This window comes from Lutra lutra, chromosome 3, assembly GCF_902655055.1.
Source record: "Lutra lutra chromosome 3, mLutLut1.2, whole genome shotgun sequence".
Classification (NCBI taxonomy): domain Eukaryota; kingdom Metazoa; phylum Chordata; class Mammalia; order Carnivora; family Mustelidae; genus Lutra; species Lutra lutra.
This window is the reverse complement of record NC_062280.1, coordinates 50,933,578-50,958,452: the sequence shown is the minus strand read 5'-3', so window position 1 is coordinate 50,958,452 and position 24,875 is coordinate 50,933,578. Positions and strand designations below refer to the sequence as shown.

The 24,875-nt window shown below is 44.2% G+C and overlaps 1 protein-coding gene across 2 annotated transcripts in view; it reads left to right on the top strand.

Moving 5' to 3' along the window:
- The first annotated feature begins 13 nt into the window (after positions 1–13).
- CACNB4 (calcium voltage-gated channel auxiliary subunit beta 4) overlaps positions 14–24,875 on the top strand; it is a 251,357-nt gene continuing 226,495 nt past the window's right edge. Inside the window, exons 1-2 of one of the 2 annotated variants that reach the window (XM_047722363.1) lie at positions 14–113; positions 640–723. In XM_047722363.1, coding sequence (XP_047578319.1) covers positions 54–113; positions 640–723 — 144 coding nt within the window. In that variant the 5' untranslated portion in view covers positions 14–53. Of the gene's footprint in view, positions 114–195; positions 414–639; positions 724–24,875 lie in introns of those variants that run through there. The other variant, XM_047722365.1, reaches the window with a different exon arrangement.

The window sequence follows — 24,875 nt, the reverse complement described above, 5'->3', positions numbered from 1 at the left end:
CCGCCCACCGCGCACCGCGCGCCGTGCACCGACCCGCCATGCGGCCCTGAACCATGTCCTCCTCCTACGCCAAGAACGGGCCGGCGGACGCGCCGCACTCCCCAACCTCTCAGGTACCGCCCCCTCCTCCCCCCACCCTCCTTCCCCCGCCCCGGCGGCCCGAGAGCGCCCCGCCTTCCAGCTGGCCGCGCGGGGCCCCCAGTCCTGGGAGTCTGTCGCCCCGCGCTGCCACCCCTCCTCCGCGTCCCTCTCTCCTCCAGCTCCTCCTCTGTGTTCTCCTCCCCTTCCTCCTCCTCCTCCTCCACCTCCTCACCTCGTCGGTCTCAGCCCTCCCTCTCTGGAGCCCGCAGCCTTCCCCAGCCGATGCCGGGGACTCGGACCCCGCACCCCAAGAGTCTTTGTTAATGGATGTGGTGGGTGCTCGCGGGCTGCTCTTCCCGGGCATCTTTTCAGCCGTCGAGGCTTGTGCTGGGTGGGTGGGGGTGGGGGCTGTATGTGGGGACCACGGAGGAGACCGGGGTGCGGGCTCTGGGAGACCCCGGCGAGCTGGTCCGCTGGCGGACTCTAGCCCGGGGTGGTCGCCCGGCTCCACGTTTCCGTCCTCACCGGCTTCTCTCTGGCTCCGTGTGTCGAGTCCAGGTGGCCCGAGGCACCACGACCCGGAGGAGCAGGTTGAAAAGATCCGATGGCAGCACCACTTCGACAAGCTTCATCCTCAGACAGGTAGGAGGCGGACTCGGGGCGGCGGCGGGGGGTGTGGGCAGGCTGGGGAGAAGGCCCGGTGCGCCGCGCTGGGGTCCGCGAGCCGAGCGCTGCCCCCACGAGCCGGAGCGGCGAGTCGCGTCCCTGCGGGCATCTCTCCGGCCGGGGCGGCGCGCTGCCGCTGCGTCCTTCTCCCGCAGCCCCCCGCGCCCCCAGTCTTCGCGGCCGGGAGGCTCCGCGCCGCTCTGCAAGTTCGTGCGTGCGGACGCGAGTTGCTGGAGACCTGGCTTAGGGCAGCGATACTGAATTTGACTGAAAAGTGTTTCTAGTTGCACTTTCTGTGTGTGGAGACACGTCTTCAAGTCGTATGCTTGAGTTTGAGTAACCAGTAACCACATGGTTGACTTGGCGGACAGTCCGTGGTCTCTGCGATTTCTGCCCTATTTCGAACACTTCTCTGTCTAGGTCTTGAGAGAGTCCCGCGAGCTCTGGTCAAATGAAAGATACTTTGAGCACAAAGTTTGGTGTCACTTGGGACCTATTCTTTGCTTCGGTTAACGAGGCAAGGACTGCCCAGATCTGGTTAAGTCGGAATAAGCCAAGGCAGGCACTCAGTCCCGGGGTCTGGGTGGTACTACACTTCGTGTTTGTTTTCTTAGTGATGGTTTCCTTCCGCGTGCTTCTGGTGAGTGTTGTGTGTGCTGACGGTCGCCGCTTACACGGAATGCTTAGATCTCTTTCACCTTGACACGGGAGATGGGTCCTTAGTTTTTGTACTGCCCATGTGCCGCAAATGAAAGCATCTCTCCACAGCTGCTGGGTGCTAGCGAGATCACGAAAAAAGTGAATCACCTTGATCTTTCTTTGGAACAGAAACTGTGGAGGTGTGTGCTTTAGGAAACCTTTGGTCGTCGCCCCAAGACGCCTTTATCCCGGGCTGTGTTGTGGGCTGCTGGAGTGACCTTGGGAAGTTCTTTTCCCTCTAGGTCACTCAGAGCATTGTGTAATGTGTTCTTAACCAATGACGGCAGCAGTGGTGTGTTTCCTTAGTGAATATCATCAATTTAAACAGATTATACATGACAAATGGGTTTTAGATTCAAAATTGGACTCAGACTTCTCCTAAAGAGTTCCTAAAACCTATTTAGATAATATTTATTATGCAGATACTAATTTTCTGTAAACAAATTATTACTACTATTTAATTCAGTGAACACCAAGCATTTGCATTATTAAAATAAATATATTTTGGATCCTGAATTCATCCTAAAAGTGCATTCTATCCCCTTTGCAATGCTTGCTTAGGTCATTTGTGTATTTGATAAGCAAGACATTCCTCATCTTTAAAACATTTTTGACTTATGTGACTGAGATCTTGTTGATGTTTATTTTGTAGGTGCCTATTTTTGGTAGTGACTTTTTGTTGTGAATTCTTAGAAATACTTATTATACAGCAGTGTAGTCCCTGAACTGACTAAAACTTTTGAGTTCATCTACACTATCACTTCACTAATGCTTTACTCTTCTAACCACAAACAAAACAATCTATATTTTTTTAATATTCCTATTCTTTCCTCAATTTACTCCGATAAATGATTGAGATTAATGCATGTATAAGTTCTTGTTAAGAGTGTTGTTATGTATTGTCTTAAAAATGTAAAATATTGCATGCTAATAATTTTGGGAGTTATTTAAACAATGTAGATTTTTATTTTTTATTTTTATTTTTAAAGATTTTATTTATTTATTTGATAGAGAGCACAAGCAGGGGGAGCTATAGGCAGAGAGAGATGCAGGCTCCCCACTGATCAGGGAGCCGGATGTGGGGCTTGATCCTAGGACCCTGGGATCATGACTTGATCCAAAGGCAGACACTCAATTGGCTTAACCTACTGAGCCACCCAGACACCCCAAACAGTGCACATTTTTAGAATAAATATATTTCATTAGTTTTTCTGAAAGTGGGATTTGTTGATTTAATAAAATGGTCTAATTTAAATTCAGGAGTTATCTGTATTTGCATTATATACACAACCTTCCTATTTTTTTCTATGTAAAAATAATGCATCATTTTTGTGAGCACTTACAGTTCAGTAAGTATCTTACACATGATCTTGTTTAAATGGCATAATGTAGACTTCTATAGTGGCTACAATAACTGGGATTTTTGTTTCTTTGACAAGAGATGAAAAGTTATTGCAATATTAGAATTTAACAGTATTTTTTGAAGTAAAATTGAAGAGTTTTCACCTGAGTGCCAAAAAAACATTTTTTTAAAAAGCACAACAGCGGGGTGCCTGGGTGGCTCAGTGGGTTAAAGCCTCTGCCTTCGGCTCAAGTCATAATCCCAGGGTCCGGGGATTGAGCCCTGCATCGGGCTCTCTGCTCCGTGGGGAGCCTGCTTCCCTCTATCTCTCTGCCTGCCTCTCTTCTTACTTGTGATCTCTGTCTGTCAAATATATAAATAAAAAATCTTTAAAAAAAAGCACAGTAGCTGTTTATGTTATTAGAGCCTCATTATTTGTAGAATGACCAGTGACTTACTGTTTTTGAATTCTTGATACACTGGAGTGATGGAATTTCTTGGTGATATTTTAGTCGGTGTGGTGCCTTCTCACATGAAGAAGATAGTGGGAATGCCAGCAAAATAGTGCTGCTCATTTCTGGTGTCACATTATTTGTAAAATTAGGGAAAGTGTTCCCCTCACAAAAAAAATATGTCAAATCAGATGGCTAAGATGGGGCTGGTGGTGAAGAACAGCGGACAGTTGGCAAATTCACCTAGCAAACTGTTTTTTCTTTAAACTGGTGAAAAGTTTTTGTGTTTGTGTGTGTGCACATGTGAGTTTGCCTGAAGACAAGCAACCTGAGAAAATGAGCCTACTGTCCTCTGTGGACTACTGCTCACAGAGCCCTTTAGGCGTCTTTGACCTTGTTTCGTGGGCTCCTAGATTGCTGGCCTCCACAATCAAGGAGGGATGGAGATTTTGGAATGAGTCCAGGGAACAACTACATGGCTTCTTTGAGGAAAGGTGAGAAGATGAAGTCTTTTGCCACTGAAAGAATAGAGAGCTGGGTGACCCAGTAATGATCTTCAAAGTGTACACCAAAGGCATTCTTTGGAAATGTGATGGACGGTTCTCCGTCTCCACTGAGGATGAAACTCAAGAACTGCTACAGTCAGGAAAGGAACAATGTTTTACAGCAAGGCTTTCTTAATTAAGAAGGTTGCTATCATTGGAATGGCTTTCCAAATGAGTCTGTAGAATTTTCTCCTAGGAGATCACTTCTGACAGACTATTTGTGAGTGGACTATTTAGTCATGCTTTATTTATTTATTTATTTATTTATTTATTATTTATCTGATTTATTTATTTATTAAGATTTTATTTATTTATTTGACAGACAGAGATCACAAGTGGGCAGAGAGGCAGGCAGAGAGACAGAGGAGAAAGCAGGCTCCCTGCTGAGCAGAGAGCCCAATGCAGGGCTCGATCCCAGGACCCTGAGATGATGACCTGAGCCAAAGGCAGTTGCTTAACCAACTGAGCCACCCAGGCGCCCCGATTTATTTATTTATTTTTAAATATTTTATTGAGAGAGAGAGTGAGCGAGCAAGTGAGAGAGCGAGCATGCACACAAGCGGAGGGCAGAGGGAGAAGCAGACGCCCCTGCTGAGCAAAGAGCTGGATTTGGGGCTCGATCCCAGAGGACCCTGGCATCCTGACCTGAGCAGGAAAGCAGATGCTTAAACGACTGAACCACCCCGGGACCCCTATTTATTTATGTTTTAAAGTTTTAGGAAACATTTATTAAACAATTTCTATGTGTCCAGCACTGTGCTAGATACTATGAAAGAGGAATGAAAAGATCAATGAGACAGAGCCCCGAGACCCAAAGGATTTTGTAATCTACTTATAGAGACATAGATGTGTACACATAATGTAGCAAGGAATGAGGGTGTGTGCGCTGCATATTGAAGTACTCTGGGTGTCATTGTACATAGAGTTTGTGTGACGGAGTCCTCCAGTTTACTCCCATTTTTCAAAGTGATCAAAATATGATTGGTTTGTTGATCTTTCCTTGTTAAGGCTGCCCTTATGAGGACTGCAAGTCTTACAAGGCCTGGCCCCTCCTAGTTTCCAGCCTCATATTGAACCATGATCTTTTAGCTTTGGACGTAGATCTTGAACACACCATCTTTCCTTCTGCCATAGGCTCTTTGTACATGCTGAACCTTCTGTGTGGAAGGCTCTTGTTCTCTCGTCTGCCTACTTAACTTGTAATCTTCCTTGAAACCTAAGTTTTGTCTTTACTTCCTTTTTTTTTTTCTTTTTAAAGATTTTTTATTTTTAAGTAATCTCTACCCTCAAGGTTGGGCTCGAACTCAGAACCCTGAGATCAAGAGTTGCATGCTCCACCAACTGAGCCTGCCAGACACCCCTAGTCTTCACTTATTTTTCTCATCTGTCTGATTATGCCAGTTCCTTAACCACCTACCTCATTCCAGAATGCATTTTGCCAGTTCTCAATAATTAGATTTCTGTTAAAGTCTGTCCCCTCATTCAGATAATAAGCAGGGCCAGGTCTGCATTTGGTCTCCTTTGTATCCTCAGCATTTAGCGTAGTAGGTGTTCAATAAATATTTATTTGAATGAACGAAGGAACGGATGGATGGAGAACCAGCTTTATATTTTAGGCATGAGGTTCCGCTCTAACATTAAACTCTGTGTTTAATGGGTAGAAATTGCCTTCTAACAAAACTTCCCCAAATTTAGCAGCTTAAAGCAACAGCAGTTTTTTGTTTTGTTTTGTTTTGTTTTGTTTTGTTGTTTTTTTTTAATTTCAGTGTGCGGACCAGTGTGTGGTATTATCCGGGCACTGGCATGGCTGAAAGATCTAAAATAGCCTCACACGTGTGGTTGGCAGTTGGTGCTGGCTGCTGGCTGAGAACTCGACTAGGGCTTTTGGCAGGGGGCTCAGTCTTCCTCCACCTGGGCTCCCAGCATGGTTGCTTGAACTTCCTTACAACATGGTGGCTGGGTTCCAAGAAGGAGCATCCCAGGAAGTAAAGGGTGAAGCTGCAGGTTTTGTAAAACCTACTGTTAAAAGCTACATGACATTGCTTCTGCTACAGTCTCTAAATCAAAACAAAGGGCTAGCTCAGTTTCAAAGGGAAAGGAAATAGACTCTCTTTTGGTGGTGTAGCAAGGTCACCTTACAAAAGAGCATGTTATTATTGCAGTCATCTTTGGAACCATCTACTTTAGATCACAGAACCTTGGGCTTTTTTAAGTATGCTAATCAAATGATCGTGATCATAATTCAGTAAACCCACACTGTATTTAGAGATTGAAAACATATTTAGTTACTAAGTTGGTACTATAATAAAACAAGCTGGCAAAAAGTTCTTTGGGTTATAATTCAGAGACACATTTCTCCAATAAAATGCAGATTCATCAACAGAAGGTGTATGCTTTGTGCATAGCTCTAAGAATAATCATATGCTTAGAGGCGTGTATATATGCAAAATTCATCCATAAACTTAGAATTACAAAATTTTAGAACAGGAAGACATTGCAAAGGGAAAGTACGTCAGTTCCTCATTTTCAGATGAATGAGGAGACCCAAGGACATAAAGGCTGTACTGACATCACATCAGTAGTTCTAGAACCAAGTCAGGGGCAGGGGATCTTACTCAGATTCTCCAGTTTTTCCGTTACAACACACTTCATCCCTGAAATATCAAGACAGACATACAAACACAGAAATGTGGACACATGAAAGGACATATGGAGCTTATTCCTCTTAGATCCTAGAATAGTATTTTTTTTTTAATTTTTTTTATTTTTTAAAGAGAGAGAGTATAGCACAGAGGAGCAGATGGCAGAGGAGAGAAAGGATCCCAAGCAGGCTCCACGCTCACTGAAGAGCTTGGTGGAGGGCTCAATGTCATGACCCTGAGATCACAACCCAAGTTGAACTGAAGAGTCTATCCTTTAAGTGAGAGAGCCAACCAGGAGCCCCTGAACCTGGAAGTATTCTTTTTTTTTTTTTTTTTTTAATTTTTATTTATTTATTTATTTGACGGAGAGAGAGAGAGACAGCGAGAGCAGGAACACAAGCAGAGGGAGTGGGAGAGGGAAAGCAGGCTTCTTGCCGAGCAGGGAGCCTGATATGGGGCTCGATCCCAGAACTCTGGGATCATGACTTGAGCCAAAGGCAGGTGCTTAATGACTGAGCCCCCCAGGCACCCCCTGGAAGTATTCTTAATTTGTATGGTTATTGTGAAGAACAAAGCAACAACTAGAGAATCTTGAGATTGTAGTTTTCCCCCTAATTTTACATTAAGATGGAATTTTGGTTTGGATGGTTCATGGAAGTCTGTTTAGTAGTCATTATATTAGCCAGAGTCTACCCAGGAAACAAAACTCCTTGGGATTTTACAACTGAGGGACTTGAATGTAGAGACATGTTAAACAGGTGATGGGTGAGTTTGGAAGCTAACCCTTTAGGTTAGCAACAGCTGGAAGCCACCGCGACCTCTAGGTTAGCAGGAAAAGGAAGCTATTCCTGGAGCCCAAGGGCCAGAGTCACCTGGTAGATGCTGGAGCCCCTGGTGTACTGTTTTGTGGGAGCAAGAAACAAGGAGAAAGCAAGAAAGCAAGGAGAAAGAGGACATCATCTTACACTTGTTAGGATGGCTACAATAAAAAAGAGAAAAAATAGCAAGTGTTCGTGAGGATGTAGAGAAGTGGACACCCTGGTGCACTGTTGGTGGGAGTGTAAATTGGTGCAGCTACTGTTGAAAACAGCGTAGAGATCCTCAAAAAATTAAAATTAGAACTATCATATGATTGATCAATCCCAGTTCTGGCTATTTATCTGAAGAAAATGAAAACACAAGCTTGAAAAGATATATGCAGCCCATGTTCATTGCAGCCAATGTTTACCGTAGCCAGGGCATGGCAAGAACCTAAGTGTTCATTGACGGATGAGTGTATTAAGAAGTTGTGGGGTGTGTGTATAGAGGAGTGTGTGTGTGTGTGTGTGTGTGTATAATTCAGCCATGAGAGAATGAAATCTTGCTATTTGTGATAACATAGATGGACCTTAAAGGCATTATGCTAAGTGAAAGAAATCAAATAATAAGATAAATACTGTATGATCTCACCTGCATGTAGAATCTAAAAAGCCTCACCAAACCAAAAAAAAAAAAAAAAAAAACACACAAAAAACAAAAAACAAAAAAAAAAACCCCAAAAACAAAAATTGAGCTTATAGATACAGAGAACAGATTAATGGTTGCCAGATGCAGGGGTAGGGGAATAGGGGAAATGGGTGAAGGGGTCACAGGTACAAGCTTTCAATTATAAAATAAGTCATGGTGGGTGTAATGTACAGCAGGGGGACTGTAGTTAATAATCTATTGTGCATTTGAAAGTTGGTTAGAGAATAGATCTTGAAAGTTCTCATCAAAAGAAAAAATGTGTTACTAATTATGGTGATGGGTGTTAACTAGACTTGTGATTATTTTGCAATATATGGAAATATTGAATCGTTACATTGTACACCCAAAACAAATACATGATCTTTGTCAATTATACTTCAATTAAATAAAGAGAGAGAGAGACAGGATATATAGCTTCTACTAAAGAAGCCACTTGAGGGCAGAGAAAGGGGAGGAATACTCTGTCCCCCCATACCCCCCTGGCCAGCTAGTCCCCCATTCTCCTGATGCACCAGCCCTTGGCTGAGCCCAGCTGAAAGCTGGCTGACCGGGAGCCTGGGAAGCAGCCTGCAGACCCTTGGCCCTCTTGAGATAGAAAGCAGCACAGAGGAGGGGGAGAATGATACTGAGGGAAGTGGGACAGGACCAGCACAACCATTATATTGTAGCTGCATGAGAATAGTAATGATTCATTTTCATTAACAGAATTAGAAGTTTACTTGCTCTGTAAGTAAACTTCCTGGCCAAGTGGGATAATACAGTTACAGTGAACTTGAGGGGAAAGTTCACACCTGTTTCCTGTGTGAATTTTATCTGGAATGCGTTTTCCCAAATTGAGACCAAGAAAGAACTCTGCCTTTCGTGGCAAACTGCTTTGTTTTCGCGCTTGGGCTTGAATACATGGAACTGAATTTATGACATTTCTTACTGAGAAATCCAGTTCCTGGGCAGCTAACCCGTGAACTAGTCCCTTGTGCTCTTCTCCAAGCCCCTGTTCTTGGCACAGAGAGTTCCCTAAAGTCTCATTTTTGTAGAATAAAGAACTATTTATCCTTCAGTTTAGGATGGTGAGATTTTATTGAAACTTAGATGATTCTGATTGAAATTTTAATCTTTCTAGAAAGTTATAGGATGCGGTGTGGATCCTTAAGCTGGAAAGGACCTTGGTGTTAACCATGGCCTTCTCTCTTTAATGACTCCAGTGCTGCCTCAGACACTGCCATCCCTGGGTGTTAAGGAGCAGAGACTCCTTGTTCATTCATCAAGGGAAAAAGCAGGGGTGGCACTGAAGAGAATGTGGTTAAGTCACACCATGTGGTGTAGCTAGTTGTAGAAACCAGTCCCTCTGCTTCTGCGGAGTCAGTAGCTGAGCCCAGGCAATCTAGTTCTGAGCCATCTTTTCTGGCTGATGCTGTAGCATTAGCCCAACTCCTCACCTTCCTCCTAGTTTGGCCATTTCTTGGTGTTATTTCTGCAGCTTGGACTCCGAGAAAGCATCGTCCCTAACCAAGGACAGCAGGCTTGCAGTTCACTCACATTCACTGACGACTTGAAGAAATGTCGGCAGGCACATGCGCGGAGGGGCATGTGGGCCCCGTTCTACTGTCTGGCCTCTGCGTGCTTTGTTTCAGGCAACACTTTGGAGCAGAGTGTTCCCTAGAACAGTGCTGTCCTCCGTGTCGCTTGCTCTTTGCTGGACCTTCCTTCCCAGCAGGCGTGTGTGCCCCGAGAATGGGTTACAGGCCTCAGCAACATGGGTCCTCGGAGTCTGTCCTTCAGCAGGGTGTGCCCGGGATGGGCCCAGAGCCCCTGGATGGTTTTCACTCCCCTTGAGCCCAGGGCGTTGTGTCACTATCTCCTCTGTGGGGCTGTGCAGAGCATTTCCTTCACCCTCCCCCGTCACACAAGGTCTTTACCTCTCCAGGTTCGAGTACAGCAAAGTGCTGAGTCCCCAAAGGGAGCTAGGCTCTTAGCCCCAAAGAACCCCTACAGAAACCCATTCTGCCCTGCATCACAGTTGCCTGTCCTTGTCCTTCGTGACCCAGGAGAACGTTGAGGTAAAATACAGCACCCTTCGTTCTAGAAGAGTTGTTCCGAACTTGATTACATAGGGACACATCAGCAATTGTACGTGGCTTTAACCACATAAACTGGGGCAGGGCGTGGGGGTGGGACTAGAGCTAGAAGCCGAAATGAATGCCAAGGCTGAATTATTCAGTTTTCAGGGAGTACTTTTAGGGCTTTCAGGTAACGATAATGACGAGCTGTGTGCTATGGCAACCTGCTTTCAGAGCCAGAGAAGGCTGATGTTTCAGGAACGCCTGGCTGGAGTATAGATCGGGCTTTGAAATTCCTTGATGACAGCTCTCATTTTCACTGGAGTAAACATGCCTGTCTGCAGGCTTCCCTACTTTCTTGAACGTGTCCTTTCTTGTTACACACATGCACAGAGAAGAGGTGGTCCCTCGACTCTGAAGGAATGCCATTCAGCATTTGTGTTTTATGTCCCGAAAGCATTAATTAGACGGGGGCTGTACAGCTTCTGCGACATTTCCCTGTAATCATTTGGATGGCAGACCGGGCCGATTTTGTTTCTCAGTTTATATTCTTTGTTGGTGGAGGCATCTTTGTCCAGGGCTGCAGTTTAATAGCTGTGGTAGTAGTCTTTGAGAGGAAATATTTTGTAAACGTAAACCTGAGAAGAATCTGCATTTTTTTGGGTTGTCAAAATCACTAGAAATGGTGACTTTTTATAGTGCTCACTATATCATATTATAATACTAATTTTAAACTCCTTAGGAAGACTTTTTTGCAATTTCTCTTTTAGCACTGGAAAGACCAGCAGTAATGGAAATGCAGAGTAGCTTAACATGTAGATGGATTTATCATACCCTTCTCCTTTCTTCTCGAATAGCCCAGTGCTGGTGTCAACAACTCGCCATGCTGGTTGTGTTTTCCCATCACACAGGTGGGTAAAATGATCGCTGTTAGGGTTAGGGTGTTCAAAGGTATGACTTTCTTATTTGGCCTCTGTGTGTGTGTGTGTGTGTGTGTGTGTGTGTGTGTGTCTGTAACAGAGAGGAGGAAGTCATTTTTTCAGGAATTTAGAGGATGTACTCTGTTATCATCATAATCTCATTTTAGAACATTTTCATCACCCCCAAAAGAGACCTTGTACTCATTATCAGTCCTTCTCCACACTCCTCCCCAACCTTAATCTACTAGTCTCTACGTCTATAGATTTGCTTATTCTGAACATTTCATATAACTGGAATAATACAATAAAATGTGATCTTTGTGATTTGCTTCTGGGTTTTTTTTTTTTTTTTTTCCATTTACTTATGCTCTACAGCAGGCTGAGGGTTTCAAGTTAGAGCCCCTGGTCCACATGTGCAGCTGTTGGTCTACCTGTATAAAGGGACTTGGCTTTCCTTAAGCCTATGTTTCAGAGAGCTTTTCAAGTCATGGTAGAACATATTTATATTCATTGTAGAGCTACAGTCTTAGGTCATAAAGATGAATTTTGTGGGGAGCCAACTATTTGACCTGCATGGAAGTCAAATCCCTGACCTTGGCCTCCTTGTCATCAGGATTGAACAAAATTGAGTGACTCTCATCTATAGAAGGGGCTTTCTATAATAGGATGAGATCCCTGAGATTAAAAAAGGGAGCAACAAAAGTAGTTACTGCCTTCATTTTCAATAATTTTTCATCATAGAAGTGTCTTGGATATTTATAATCCAAAGTACTTTAAAAAATTTTATCTAGATGCTTATAATAAATCAGCTCTGGTAGTTATAATGTTTTTTTCCTTGGGAGATACAATTAAGGAGAAAGCAGAGTGTCGAGTCCCAAGTTAAGTACAATATTTATGGGAATTACTGGGTATATAAAACTGAACTCTCTATGTGGCAGGTGCTGCTCAATTATATTTGAGCACTTCCCTAGGGGACAAAAGTCAATTATCAACACAGTCGTGTGGGAGAGAAATAGGTCAGCTGCAAATATTCTCTGCTAATTTCAGAAAGCTTGAGGGGTGATTTAGTTTGGGGAACATTTTTTATTCGTTTGGTCTCTGTGCCATAGGGAGACCTTCTGGTAGGAAAGGCTCAGTGTTTCATTTGGTATTGGTTGCCATACTCATTTACTTTAACATAAATATTTCTTTTGGTCCTATAAAATGAAAATTAAACCAAATAATGCCAGTAAAAATGATGTCAAATACACACTGGAAGAGTAATTGTACCATAGGTGTTATTATTACTATTGCTATTTCTACATTAGTAGCCATCTTCAGGGTTTAAACTAATCCAATAAAATGCAAATTTCATATTTCCAAGTATTTTGTTTTCTTTTTCTTTTTCTTTTTTTTTAAAGATTTTATTTATTTATCTAACAGAGAGAGATCACAAGCAGGCAGAGAGGCAGACAGAGAGAGAGGAGGAAGCAGGCTCCCTGCTGAGCAGAGAGCCCGATACGGGGCTCGATCCCAGGATCCCGAGATCATGACCTGAGCCGAAGGCAGCGGCCTAACCCACTGAGCCACCCAGGCGCCCCTTGTTTTCTATTTCTATATAAGAAGAGTAAAAAATGTTAATTGTGGGAAAAAAAAGAAAAAGGAAGGACATTGGGTTTTTAAAAGATTATGTTTATTTATATTTTTATTGTGGTAAAATATACATAATGGGAAATTTACCATTTTAGCGAATCTTAAATATATAGTTTGGTGTCATTAAGTACTTTCACTAGTGTAATTTTTTTTTAGTGGATGTGCAGATTTAAAATGTAAGCAGGCAAAACCTAAATATATCCAACTTATAAATGTGCTAAAAACATCCACCTGGATAGGCCTCCCACCATGACTGTGGCCTTGTTTAAAGTGCGGGCAGCAACAGAAAACAGCCCTTGGTGTTTCACAGAGCTCTGGCTTCTGAAGTTGGGAAGAACCAGGAAGCAGTCCAGAGGCAGGATGTGGCCTGGAAACTCCTGGGACCGTTGGGTGGGCTTAGGAAGCTGGGGCAAGCTGGGGCAAGCTGGGGCAAGGAGCCTGGGCAGGCTGGGAGGGTGGGGTTTTGCCCCCGAATACCTGTTTTTTTTTTTGTTTGTTTGTTTTTAAAATTTTTATTCTTTTTCTTATCTTTCTCTCTTTCTTTCTTCTTTTTTTTTTTTTAAAGATTTTATTTATTTATTTGTCATAGAGAGAGAAGCGAGAGTGAGCACAGGCAGACAGAGTGGCAGGCAGAGGCAGAGGGAGAAGCAGGCTCGCTGCCAAGCAAGGAGCCCGATGTGGGACTCGATCCCAGGACGCTGGGATCATGACCTGAGCCGAAGGCAGCTGCTTAACCAACTGAGCCACCCAGGCGTCCCTCTTCTTTTGTTTTTGTTTTTATTTATTTGACAAAATTACAGCAAGAGAGGGAACACAAGCAGGGGGAGTGGGAGAGGGAGAAGCAAGCTTTATGCTGAGCAGAGAGCCTGATGAAGGGTTCGATTCCAGGATCCTGGGATCATGACCTGAGCTGAAGGCAGACACTTAATGACTGAGCCACCCAGGCGCCTCCCAATACCTGTTTTAACACGCCCGAATGCTTTTCTTCTTCCTCTGCTGTCTGAGGTCCAGTTTCAAATGATTTAGGTTAATGAGCATCCTATTTGAAACACATGCTTGTTCCCAGAAGTCTTCAGGGGTTCTAGTCATTCACACAGTATTGTAGCTTGACTTACTGTTTACAAACAGGCTCATCTTCCCATCCTTTAAAGGTGTGCCACTACAGAACAGACATGCTCCCCAGTGATGACTCCCTGAGTCTATCCTTTCTCACAGTCTTCCCCACTTTCCCATCTAAACTTGCCCCTTTCTGCCCTTGTTCCTAGCACAGACCCCCAGACTTGGACTCAAACCATGCTTTCTCCCCTCTGCCCATTCAGTCATGCCATTCCTTCTCCTTGAGGAAGGTCTCACCATTTTCATATGATGATGATCTTTCCATCTGTCAAACCCCTCTAGAACCTTTCTCCACAAAGCTCCGTAATATGGCTCTAGATTGCCTTCTCTTGGAACTTTTTTTTTTAAAGATTTTAAATTATTTATTCCAGAGTGTGAGTAGGGGAAGGGGTGGTGGGGAGAGAGAGAGAGAGAGAATCTTAAGCGGATTCCCTGTCGAGCATGGAGCCTGATGTAGGGCTCTATCCCATGACCCATGATATTATGACCTGAGCTGAAACCAAGAGTCAGATGCCTGACCAACTGGGCTACCCAGGCACCCTTCGCTGGCCTTCTGTTTTGACTGTTCACTAGATTCTCCTTTGGGTAAGCTGGATGTCCACATACCCCACCAACCTGTGGGGCTGTATGGACAGGTACCACATGGGACAAGAGGAAGAAGGAGCCGAAGTTGTAAGGAATCAGCATTAATAATCCGCATTTCACTTGTTCACCTTTCCTACCTGTAGGGAGACATAGGTCCTCAACATCTGCCTCCTAATATCTTGTGCATTATTTCTTTGAGTCCAGTGGGTGCTCACAGCTCTGTCCCTCATTATGTCTGCTGCGACAGCTTTTGAGGAAGGCTTCTCCTGCTGCATTCACTCTGCCTCTTCTGTGAGAATACTGCTTTCTGCCAACTAGGAAGCTCCTTCTCAGGCAAAACACACAAGGTGACACACAGCATTATGTTCTTCAGCCTCTCTGGATCAGCTGTATTGCAGACCTCCTCAGCTCTGGGTCACACTCTGTCTCCTGGGCACTTGAGTAGCACTTCCTGTGCCCTGAATGTCCAAGAATCCCTTGTAAAGCCTGCATCCCTCTGTAGGGTCCTGCAGGGGAACAAGCATTATTCTGAATCTGCCCCAGGACTGTACATGGAACTTGGTTCTGTTAGCAGCTCTCATGCTTTGTTGACCTGTGCAAATTGTTGTACATGCAGACAAACTTCGAATCCCTTTTTAGGGTCTTCTATAACATACTCATAATAAGTGATGTAGTTTTCTTTATTTTTGCTTTATGAATTTGTATTTGAGTGTGAGTAGAAGGAGGAAGAAAGGGGAAGGTGATGTTGGGGACTGAGTGTCTTTGGGAGTTAGCGCAGGTCTGGGTAGGGTATCAGAATGGAGACCTTTGGAGAGAAGGAGGGTCCTGGATGCCTGAGAAGAAAGACAGTAACCCATGGGAAAGGGTTTCAGAAAGGGAGATGAATGGGGATCAAACTGGGTCGAATTTAAGCTTTGTTTTGGAATGTATCTGTTAGGACTCTTTTAGTCACAAATAAACAGGAACTCAGCACAAATCGGCCAAGGCAACATACAGAATTATTGGCTCATGCAAGTGAAAAGTCCAGAGGTGGGTGTGACTGGCTTCATGTATGGATCGTTCCAGAAGTTCATGACTTCCTCAGGACTCCCTTTCTTTGCAGTTCTTCCAACACCGCATGCCTTTCTCTGCTCACCTCTGTGTGCTGGCTTGGACCTCAGCCTAGCCCCTATTGTGGTGGCAGCAGTGGCTCAGGCTCTCCCATCCATCCCCTGCCCTGTTCAGAGGAGCAGAGAGCCTCTCTTAGGATAGCTCCAGCAGGAAGGAAAAGGGTTTTTGTTGGCTTGTTTCTTCAGAGCACTACCCTCCCCTGAAACATGGTCCACAGCGCATGCACACATACACGTTTTGTGAATCTTATTGGCCTGAAATAGCACATGAACTAACATTGTGGGCTGAAGTCAGTAGTTGGTACCTCCTAGGGATGAGATTGGGGTTACCCCATCATGGCTAAGCACTGAGACCAGTTTCCTAAGGGAATTTTGAGAGCTAGTGGTGGAGAGGAAGATGGATACTGCAAAAACAATTAGCAGACATTTACTCAAGGAAGGACTTTTTATGCAGACCCAGGCAAGATGATCTGAATTTCTTCCTTCTCCTGCTCCTCCTTCCTCTTTTACCATGTTTTAACCATGTCATGGATTAAAATGTAATTTTAAAAAATTGTTGCATACATAAACCCTAAAATTTACCATATTAACCATTTTTCTGTGTATGGTCCAGTGACTTTAAGAATATCTCTGTTGTTGCCACCAGCTATCCTAAATACAATTTTGTAGGTGATCTGGAGTCTTTCTGTTGTAACATTGTTTCTTTTTTTTAAAAGATTTTATTTATTTATTTGACAGACAGAGATGACAAGCAGGCAGAGAGGCAGGCAGAGAGAGAGAGAGAGAGAGGGGAGAAGCAGGCTCCCTGCTGAACAGAGAGCCTGATGCGGGGCTCGATTCCAGGACCCTGGGATCATGACCTGAGCCGAAGGCCGAGGCTTTAACCCACTGAGCCACCCAAGCGCCCCTGTAACATTGTTTCTTAATGAGAAAATATATACCAAGTTTCAAATAACTGACTCAACAGTGAATTTCTGGGACACAAGTATTAATTCAGGAATGACTACTGAATGAATATTTCCCAGGAACTCCATTTTTCTGTTAGCAAAATAGGGGTTTAAGTGGGGAGGGCTAGTGACCTCTGAGGTTCCTTTAAGCTCTAGTATTATAGGACTTTATGTCTGTGTCTGCATATGTGTGTGGTCAACTCATACATTGTGCTAGAAACCACTGTATTTTGTGGTTTTTGCATCTTTCCTGGGTCGCCTAGCTGCTGAGATGAACTCATAAAATGTTAGGGTCATTCGATATAAAATATTATTGAAAGTATTAGATGACGATATCCTTTTTAGAGGGTAATAAAGAGATGATGTGGAGAAGCTTACAAGAGGAAAGATAATTTGGAATAGAGCTGGAATTTATAACTCTTTCAAGCATATGCATGAGGCATGAAAGGATATGTGGAGAATAGAGCGGGTTGTCAAGAATGAAGTATTTGTGTAATGTGGTAAGATGGTTGGCAGATGTGCATCCTGGAGGCTATTAAGAGGAAATCAGCTGAGCAGTGGGGTAGCTCCTGCTGCTATGATTATTACAGCAACCAGGAAGAGCAAGTAGCTAATGGGGATCTAAATCTATAATAAAGAATAACAAAAGCTGCCAAATTGAAACTTTGCTGAAGGTGGGTGGAACCGCAAGATTGATTTATATCATTCGAAAACAGCATTAGGAGCTTTCAGTATCAACTTTCCTGCTTATCCCTCGTTTCTCAGGGGCATAGTCAGCATGGGTTCCCATTTTCTGATAAATAAGACAGGAATGTCTGTTTTTAAGTGATATTAACTATTTAATAAGTAGATTACGGTGGATATTTTTATAACAGATCTCATGTGTTGAATTGCTTGGGTACATTCCTGCACTTAACTATTTTCTTTCTCTTTTCTCTTCCAGTCAGTGACACATGCTCCTTATTTATTATTTAAAGATATATTTATATCCTGCCTTGTTCTAGAAATGACTACATTAGCTTGTATGATATCACAAGCCAATAAAATCAACTAAGGAGAAAATAAGGGTAAGAATGTATGCTGAGTCCATAAAATGTATGCCAAGAAAACTCCAGTCACTTACTAGTTGGGAGCCTCCGGTTTGACTCTGAACTTTCTGGGAACTGCCTAAAGAAGAGAGCAAGATCAGTTACAGGATTTACAATGTCTTACGGTAAAAATAAAGTTGTTCTTTAGGAAAAACTCACATACTTCCTGCACCGAGACTAGAGAGAGAAAGTTCTCCCATGTTTTCATAGACTCAACACTGTGTAAGACAGTCAGTTAAACCATGAAGTGATACTTGGTCATAATTCTGGAGTTGTTTGTTAAAATTATCCTTCCATGTAGAGATGATGTTCCTCATCACGCTGGAGTACTGTTCAATAAAAGCAACTGTGTGGGAGCCATTGATATATGGTCCCCAAGTGTCTGTGATTCTCAGCCTTGGCTGCATATTAGATCACCAGGTAAATATGTAAAATATGTAAAATATGTAAAAATCCAGTACAGCCCCAGCTGTACTCCAGCTTGATTAAATTAGGGTTTCGGAGGCATCAGTGTTTTTCCAAACTCCCCAGGTAATGGATGCTGCTCTTTGATCTCATGTAATCCAGGAGATTTTAGAGCAGCTGTTTTCAACCAGGATAGGTCAGGTAATGCTGCAATAATAAAAGCCTCCCCACGGGGCTCCTGGGTGTTTCAGTGGGTTAAGCCTCTGCCTTCAGTTCAGGTCATGATACCAGCATCCTGGGATAGAGCCCTGCATTGGGCTCTCTGCTCAGCGGGGAGCCTGCTTCCTCCACTCTCTCTGTCTGCCTCTCCACTTACTTGTGATCTCTGTCAAATAAATAAATAAATAATAAAAAAACAAAACCAAAAAACCTCCCCCAAACAAAAACTACAGCAACAACACTTTTGTGCACTCACACCCCATCTATCTCCTGAGTTGGCTGGGGGGCTTCCTTGCTGTTGTTCTCACTCCGGTAGAGCAGCCATTCCCTGGCACATTTCAGTTTGCTGCAGAAGAGGGAATGAGAGACACAGTGGATCATACATTGGCTATTGAAGATGCTAAGCTACTTTACCGCTGAAACAAAAAGATATAATGTATATTTCTTTGTCACTTACCAGTCCAGAGGTAGGTGGGCAGTTCAGAGTGGTAAATAGCTCTATTCCAAGAGATCATTGTTCCAAGGACCCAGGCTGGGGGCAGGCTCTGTCATTCTCAACATCTAGATTCCATCTCTGGGTCCAGCGTGACTGCTCCAGTAATCACTGTTTCCTACGCAGCTCAAAGGGGAAAGAAGAGAATAAGCATTTCATTTTTAAAGGAATGACCTAGAAGTTAAACATATTTCTTGCGCTCCAAACCCATTTGCCTGAACTTTGTCGTGAGGCTACATCTGCCTTCAAAGGAGACTGAGAAATGTGGTCTCCAGCGGAGTAGCCATGTGAAGGCTAAAAATTGTGATGGCTCTATTTCTGGTAGGAAAGAGAGGATGGGTATTGGGGCCAGTTAGGCAGACTCTGCCGTGTCACAATAGTGGTTTGCAAAGTTTGGCTTTAACATAAAGATTTCTTCAAATGAAATTGTGGATGTTATCTTTGGTGATGTAGTCAGCATACTTGAAGGTGTTTTGATGGGAGGGACTACATCTGGATCACCCTCCCAGTCTCCTCATCATGCTGTCTGCACAGTTCACCGTGAAGGACGTATGGACATAGTCCTACAGATGAACCAATGGCTCGCATGTGCTGCAGGCTGTCCCTCTGAAATATTGTTCTTCATGGAAGAATTTTGGGATGATATTGAAATGGTGGGTCTGAATAATCCTTGCAGTCAGTTCTATCTCTGAAAGCCGCCACAAATCCGTCCACTTCTCTCTATCTCTCTTGCCACCAGCCTAGTTTCTAGGGTGAGCCTCCAGCATCTTTCTTCAGGTCTGCTGGAAGTCTCCCTGCTTCCATTCACCACCACATCCACTCTTCTTTGCACAACTTCCAGAGCTGTCCTTTCAAAAAGGACATCAGGTCATGGCATTCCCCTCTTTTAAACCCTCCAAATGGATTTCAGTTGTGTGAGAGTGTGATCTAAATTCCTTATTGTTTGCAAGGCTCTGTAATGATAGAACTCCTGCCAGACTCCTATTTCAGCTGCCACACCCCTGCTTACTATCTCCACTCCCCCTGCAGCCCCTTCCCCCAGCCCAAGGCCTTCTTTGTGTTCTTTGAATAAGCCAAGTTTTTTTTTTCTTTTTTAAGATTTTATTTATTTGACAAAGAGAGTGTGCATGTGAGCACAAGCAGGTGGAGCGACGGGCAGAGGGAGAGGGAGAAGCAGATTCCTTGCTGAGCAAAGAGCCTGACATGGGGCTCAATCCCAGGACCCTAGGATCATGCTCTGAGCCGAAGGCAGACGCTTAACTGACTGAGCCACCCAGGCGCCCCTGAATAAACCAGGGTTAATCCTGTCTCTGGGCCTTTACATCTCTCTCCTTTTTTGTCTTGGGATGCTTTTCCCCCAGCTCTGTACATGGCTGCTTCCTTCTCCCATCTGAACCCAAGCATTACCGTCTTAGACCTCCTCTGCCTGCTCATTGAAGGCAGGCCCCCCCTTGTGCTTACTTGCTATCACATTCCTTTACTATCAGAAATAACCTTAGTTGCATCTTCTTTTTACTTATTCATTCCCATCAATCTTTATAGGAACATAAGCACCAAAAAGGCAGGGAACTAGTATGTCCTTGTCATTGTGCATTCCACATAAACAAAATAGGCATCTGACACAGTATGAGTGTTTAATAAATATTGATTCGTAAATGAACAGAATGATAGTGATTCAGTACCTGGGTAAGAACCAGAGTAGGGCCTAGTATTTGTTGTTCGTTAAGTGAGACATTGTGCTAAGGATAGTCTTGCTGTTCTCTTTTAAGACTTGAGCTATCTAAGAAGAACATGTTCCTGAAAAGGAGGTTTAGAGGGGATCCATGGACTGAGGGTCTTCTCAGAAAGTGGTTGGAAGTTTTCTCAAAAACACACAGACGGGGGCGCCTGGGTGGCTCAGTGGGTTAAATCCTCTGCCTTCAGCTCAGGTCATGATCCCAGGGTCCTGGGATCGAGCCCCACATCCGGCTCTCTGCTTGGTGGGGAGTCTGCTTCCCCACCTCTCTCTCTGCCTGCCTCTCTGCCTACTTGTGATCTCTCTCTCTGTCAAATAAATAATAAAATCTTAAAAAAAAACACAAACACACAGACGGCTGTTTGTGGACCCACAGTGTCAAGCTCAAAGACATAGCTGCAGTGTTTTTGGCTTGGAAAAAAAATCAAAGCAGGTGTGGTCCCGTGGCACCTTGGCCCCTACCATGGCACCCTGAGCTTTGGACTGTTCCCTTTCTAATCTTCTTCCCCAGTAGACTTCACAGTGAAATGTATGCCCCAAGTACTGGATTGCAAGACTTGATGTCAGAGATATTGGTTACAGTTTGGTGACACGCAGGTCAGCAACAGCTTTACTCTCTTGGTGGTTTCCTTTGGATGCTGCATCCTGGATTTGCTTCAGGACAGTTTCTGCCTGCACGGAGGGCATCGAAGAAGCCTCTTGATCAGCACTGACTGACGAGCACGTGGCCTCAGCTGTTCCTCACCTTATGGCTGATGCTTTGGTCTGGGGCTGCAGACTGGATATGCCTGAGTCCTGCTGACCAGTCCTTTCATCCCAGACTTCCTCAGGGGGCAGCAGGATGTGCTGGACTCTAGAACTTGAGCCAGAGTTAGGAAAGCTGAGACAGGTGTCTGTGCATATGGCCGAGGGGGGTATGGCTCAGTGCCTGCAGAGAGACAAGCTGGCAGCGTGACCAGACCTGAGGGGAAGCTCTCAGTCAGGCCAGAGGTCAAATATGGGGAAATCAGCAGAGCCATCGGGAGGGGTAAGTGAACACTGCGGCTGTCCTTCACATCTGCTAGCATTCCATGTGAATTGCTCTCCCCTCCACTGCTTTTTCTGGTGAACTCCTACTTCTTTTCTTCACGGCTGCATAAACGTCACATCCTCTGTACAGTCTTCTCTTACATCCCCGGGCAGACTTAGTTGTTTCCCTCCTCCCCCTCCTCCTCCTCCTTCTTCTCTCTTCTCCCCCTTCTCCCTCCTCCTCCTCCTCCTTCTCCCCCCCCCTTCTTCTTCCCTTTCTTCCTCCTCTTCTTCTTCCCTTTCTTCCTACTCTTCTTCTTCACTTTCTTCCTCCTCTTCTTCTCCCTCTTCCTCTTCTTCTTCTTCTTCCTCTTCTTCTTTTTTTTTTTTTTATTAAAGATTTTATTTATTTATTTGTCAGAGAGAGAGAGAGCAAGCACAGGCAGACAGAGTGGCAGGCAGAGGGAGAAGCAGGCTCCCTACAGAACAAGGAGCCCGATGTGGGACTAGATCCCAGGACGACTCCTCCTCCTCCCCCTCCTCTCCCCTCCCCCCCCTCCTCTCCCCCCCTATGTCAGGGAGAGAGCACATAAGTAGAGGGAGCAGCAAGCCAAGGAAGAAGCAGACTCCCCACTAAGAAAGGAGCCCAATGCAGGGCTTGATCCCAGGACCCTGGGATCATAACCAGAGCCAAAGACAGATGCTTAACTGACTGAACCACCCAGGAGTCTCCAGAATTAGTTTCTTCCTCCCCTAGTACATTTGAAGCATTACTCATATTGTTTTGAAATGATGTGTTTACAGGTCTCTCCCACTACCAGTGAACCCCCTCAAGGACTTGACTCTATCTTAATTTTCTTCAGAGATGCAACCAGCAGAGCTGTTAATAGAATCAGCTGTGGAGTCAGGTGGACTGGAATGTGAGTCCAGGCTCCATCGGCTTCTAGGCGTATGACCTTGGGCAAGTCATATTGACTGTGAGGCTCATTTTCCTTCCCCATGAAATGGGGACCACAGTATCTGCCTCATAGGGTGTTATGAGAATTTTGAGAAATGAAATAGTATAGGTGTATCTTGGGTACAAATTATTTCATTTAAAAGCACTACCTACTGTTGCTGTTCTGCTTCTGAGGCAGGGTGGGGGCTGTAATTTGTATCAGTACTGCCCCCTTCTACTTTCAGAGACTGGTGAGGAAGGCTGAAATTTCAGAGCCTCTACCTGTTGCTTTGTGGTTGTGGAGAGAACATCTTAGAGGGGTGGTTATGTGGATCGCAGGGCTGGTGGTGGTGATGGTGGTTGTGACGGTGGAGGTGGTGGTATTGGCCATAAGATGGCAGTGTTGGTGCCGTAGGCATGGCTAGTGGTAGCGATGCTGCTAATCGTGATGGTGGTAGTTGTGGTGGGGCTGAAGGTGGTCAATGTTGGGAGCTCCGAGGGCTTTGGGAATGTGCTAGTTTCTGGCGATTCCTCTGGGCTCCTCACTTCTGTTGCTCAGACAGCTCCTAGGGTGATTGCCCACACAGCTTTGTGTTCTCTTGTCTTGTTGCCATTTTCTTCTGCCTGCCTGCTTTATTCTAACTCTGTCCACATTCGTGTTCTTGGGGTTCGTCACCTGGCTTAGCTCTTGACTCTCCCCGTACACTAGCTTTGGGGTTGGTTTCCTGGATCTAGCGTAGACTCCCATCCCACCTGCCTCCACAGAATCTTGTCTTTGGTCCTAGATCCCTGCTCTTCACCCTGGAGCCAGAGACACGCCCGCAGTAGATTAGTCCTTTGAGTTGCTTGTCAAATGAGAGATTTTATTTTATTTATTAAAAAAGATTTTATTTATTTATTTGACAGAGAGATCACAGGTAGGCAGAAAGGCAGGCAGAGGAAGAGGGGGAAGCAGGTCCCCGCTAAGCAGAGAGCCCGACATGGGACTCGATCCCAGGATCCTGAGATCATGACCTGAGCCGAAGGCAGAGGCTTAACCCACTGAGCCACCCAGGCGCCCCCAAATGAGAGATTTTAATGCTTGAAGACTACATTTCTTGGTGAAGGGGACATCCCAAGTTTTGGGAGCCCCTGTTGGAGAATACAGCTGTAATGGACTTTCTTTTAAACAGTGACAGCAGATTGACAAATATGCCCACAATTACCTCTTTTATTCTGTTTCAAAATGTATCTGTAATTATTTTCAGAGTTTCTATTATCCTGCACTCCATTCTAATCTCTTTAACATTCTTTAACCTGTTTGCTTTTTAATCTTTTTAAATTATTTATTTTTAAAAAAGATTTTGTTTATTTATTTGACAGAGAGAGATCACAAGTAGGCAGAGAGGCAGGCAGAGAGAGGGGGAAAGCAGACTTCCTGCTGAGCAGAGAGCTCAATGCAGGGCTCGATCCGAGGACCCTGAGAACAGGACCTGAGCCGAAGGCAGAGGCTTAACCCACTGAGCCACCCAGGTGCCCCAACCTGTTTGCTTTTTTAGTTATATATTTAGCAATTCATTTGTTTACATTTCTGTATCAGCTTGTTCAAAATTCATAATAATTTCATTCTTCTGCTAATTTAATGCCAGACTTGGTGATGGCACTAGAATCTGGGGGCGGTGGCTGAATTCTCATGGAAACATAGTACAAGCATGATTGCCAGTTTACTACACTGGGGAAAGAAACAGCATTGAGCTAATGTCCTCTCCACTTCAATGGAGAGGATACTTCCAAGTGTGTTGGATTTGGTGCAGGAGTAGGGGGTAAAGGGGTGGGGTGGGTGCATTTTTTGGACCTTCCATAACAAGAAGGAAGGTCGCTTTCTTAAGGAAATCATTATGCAGAAGTGATATTTGCATTTACTGATGGCTGACATTCTCAGTTCTCCTGGCCTTACTCTTTTTCTGCCAATTGCATGAAGAAGATACATATAGATTTCTTTCAAGGACCAATAATGTTTGTGATACATTGTTCTGTGAGTACTTTTCCCTATTACTTTGTAAAAACCCTTAAATTGGCACAAAATTCTAGTCTAGTAGAAAGAGCACAATATTATGGCGAAAGCCGAAGGACAAGGTCTAATTTAACCCTTTCCTAAATCTAAGGTATGTCACTTAATCTTCCTTTAGTTTCCACCTCCATATAATGGAAGTAATAACTGTTGTACTTCATCGCAAGACTTTGTAAACCTTGATGAGAGATATTATCTGTGAAAAAGGTTTACAGCATTAAAAAGTTTCTATTGCTATTTTTATATTTGACTTGTGATACTTATCATAAGGCAAAAATGTTCTTTAACCAGGAATTTTGCTGTTTAGGAAAATAAATTCACCTATCACAGATACTTACGAAGATAATTAGACTTTCAAATCAACTCACATACACAGTTTCCCTAAAATTTCATATTCATTAAGCCCTTCTCATGACATTGGATTTCTCAGGTTGTCGTGGAGCTGTGAAAGGAAATCCAGCTTGGTGACAGACACTCTCCAGATTTCTGCTACCACACTGTGCTCTCTTAGTCTTGAATGTTGCTCCTGTTCCTGTTCCCCTGTGAAGGCTCAGCTCCAAAGTTTCATCTTTGGTGTCTTCATCTAATTGCTCCCGGCAGAATTTCTGTCATCTTAGGGCGTCTTGTTCTTATCACTAAAC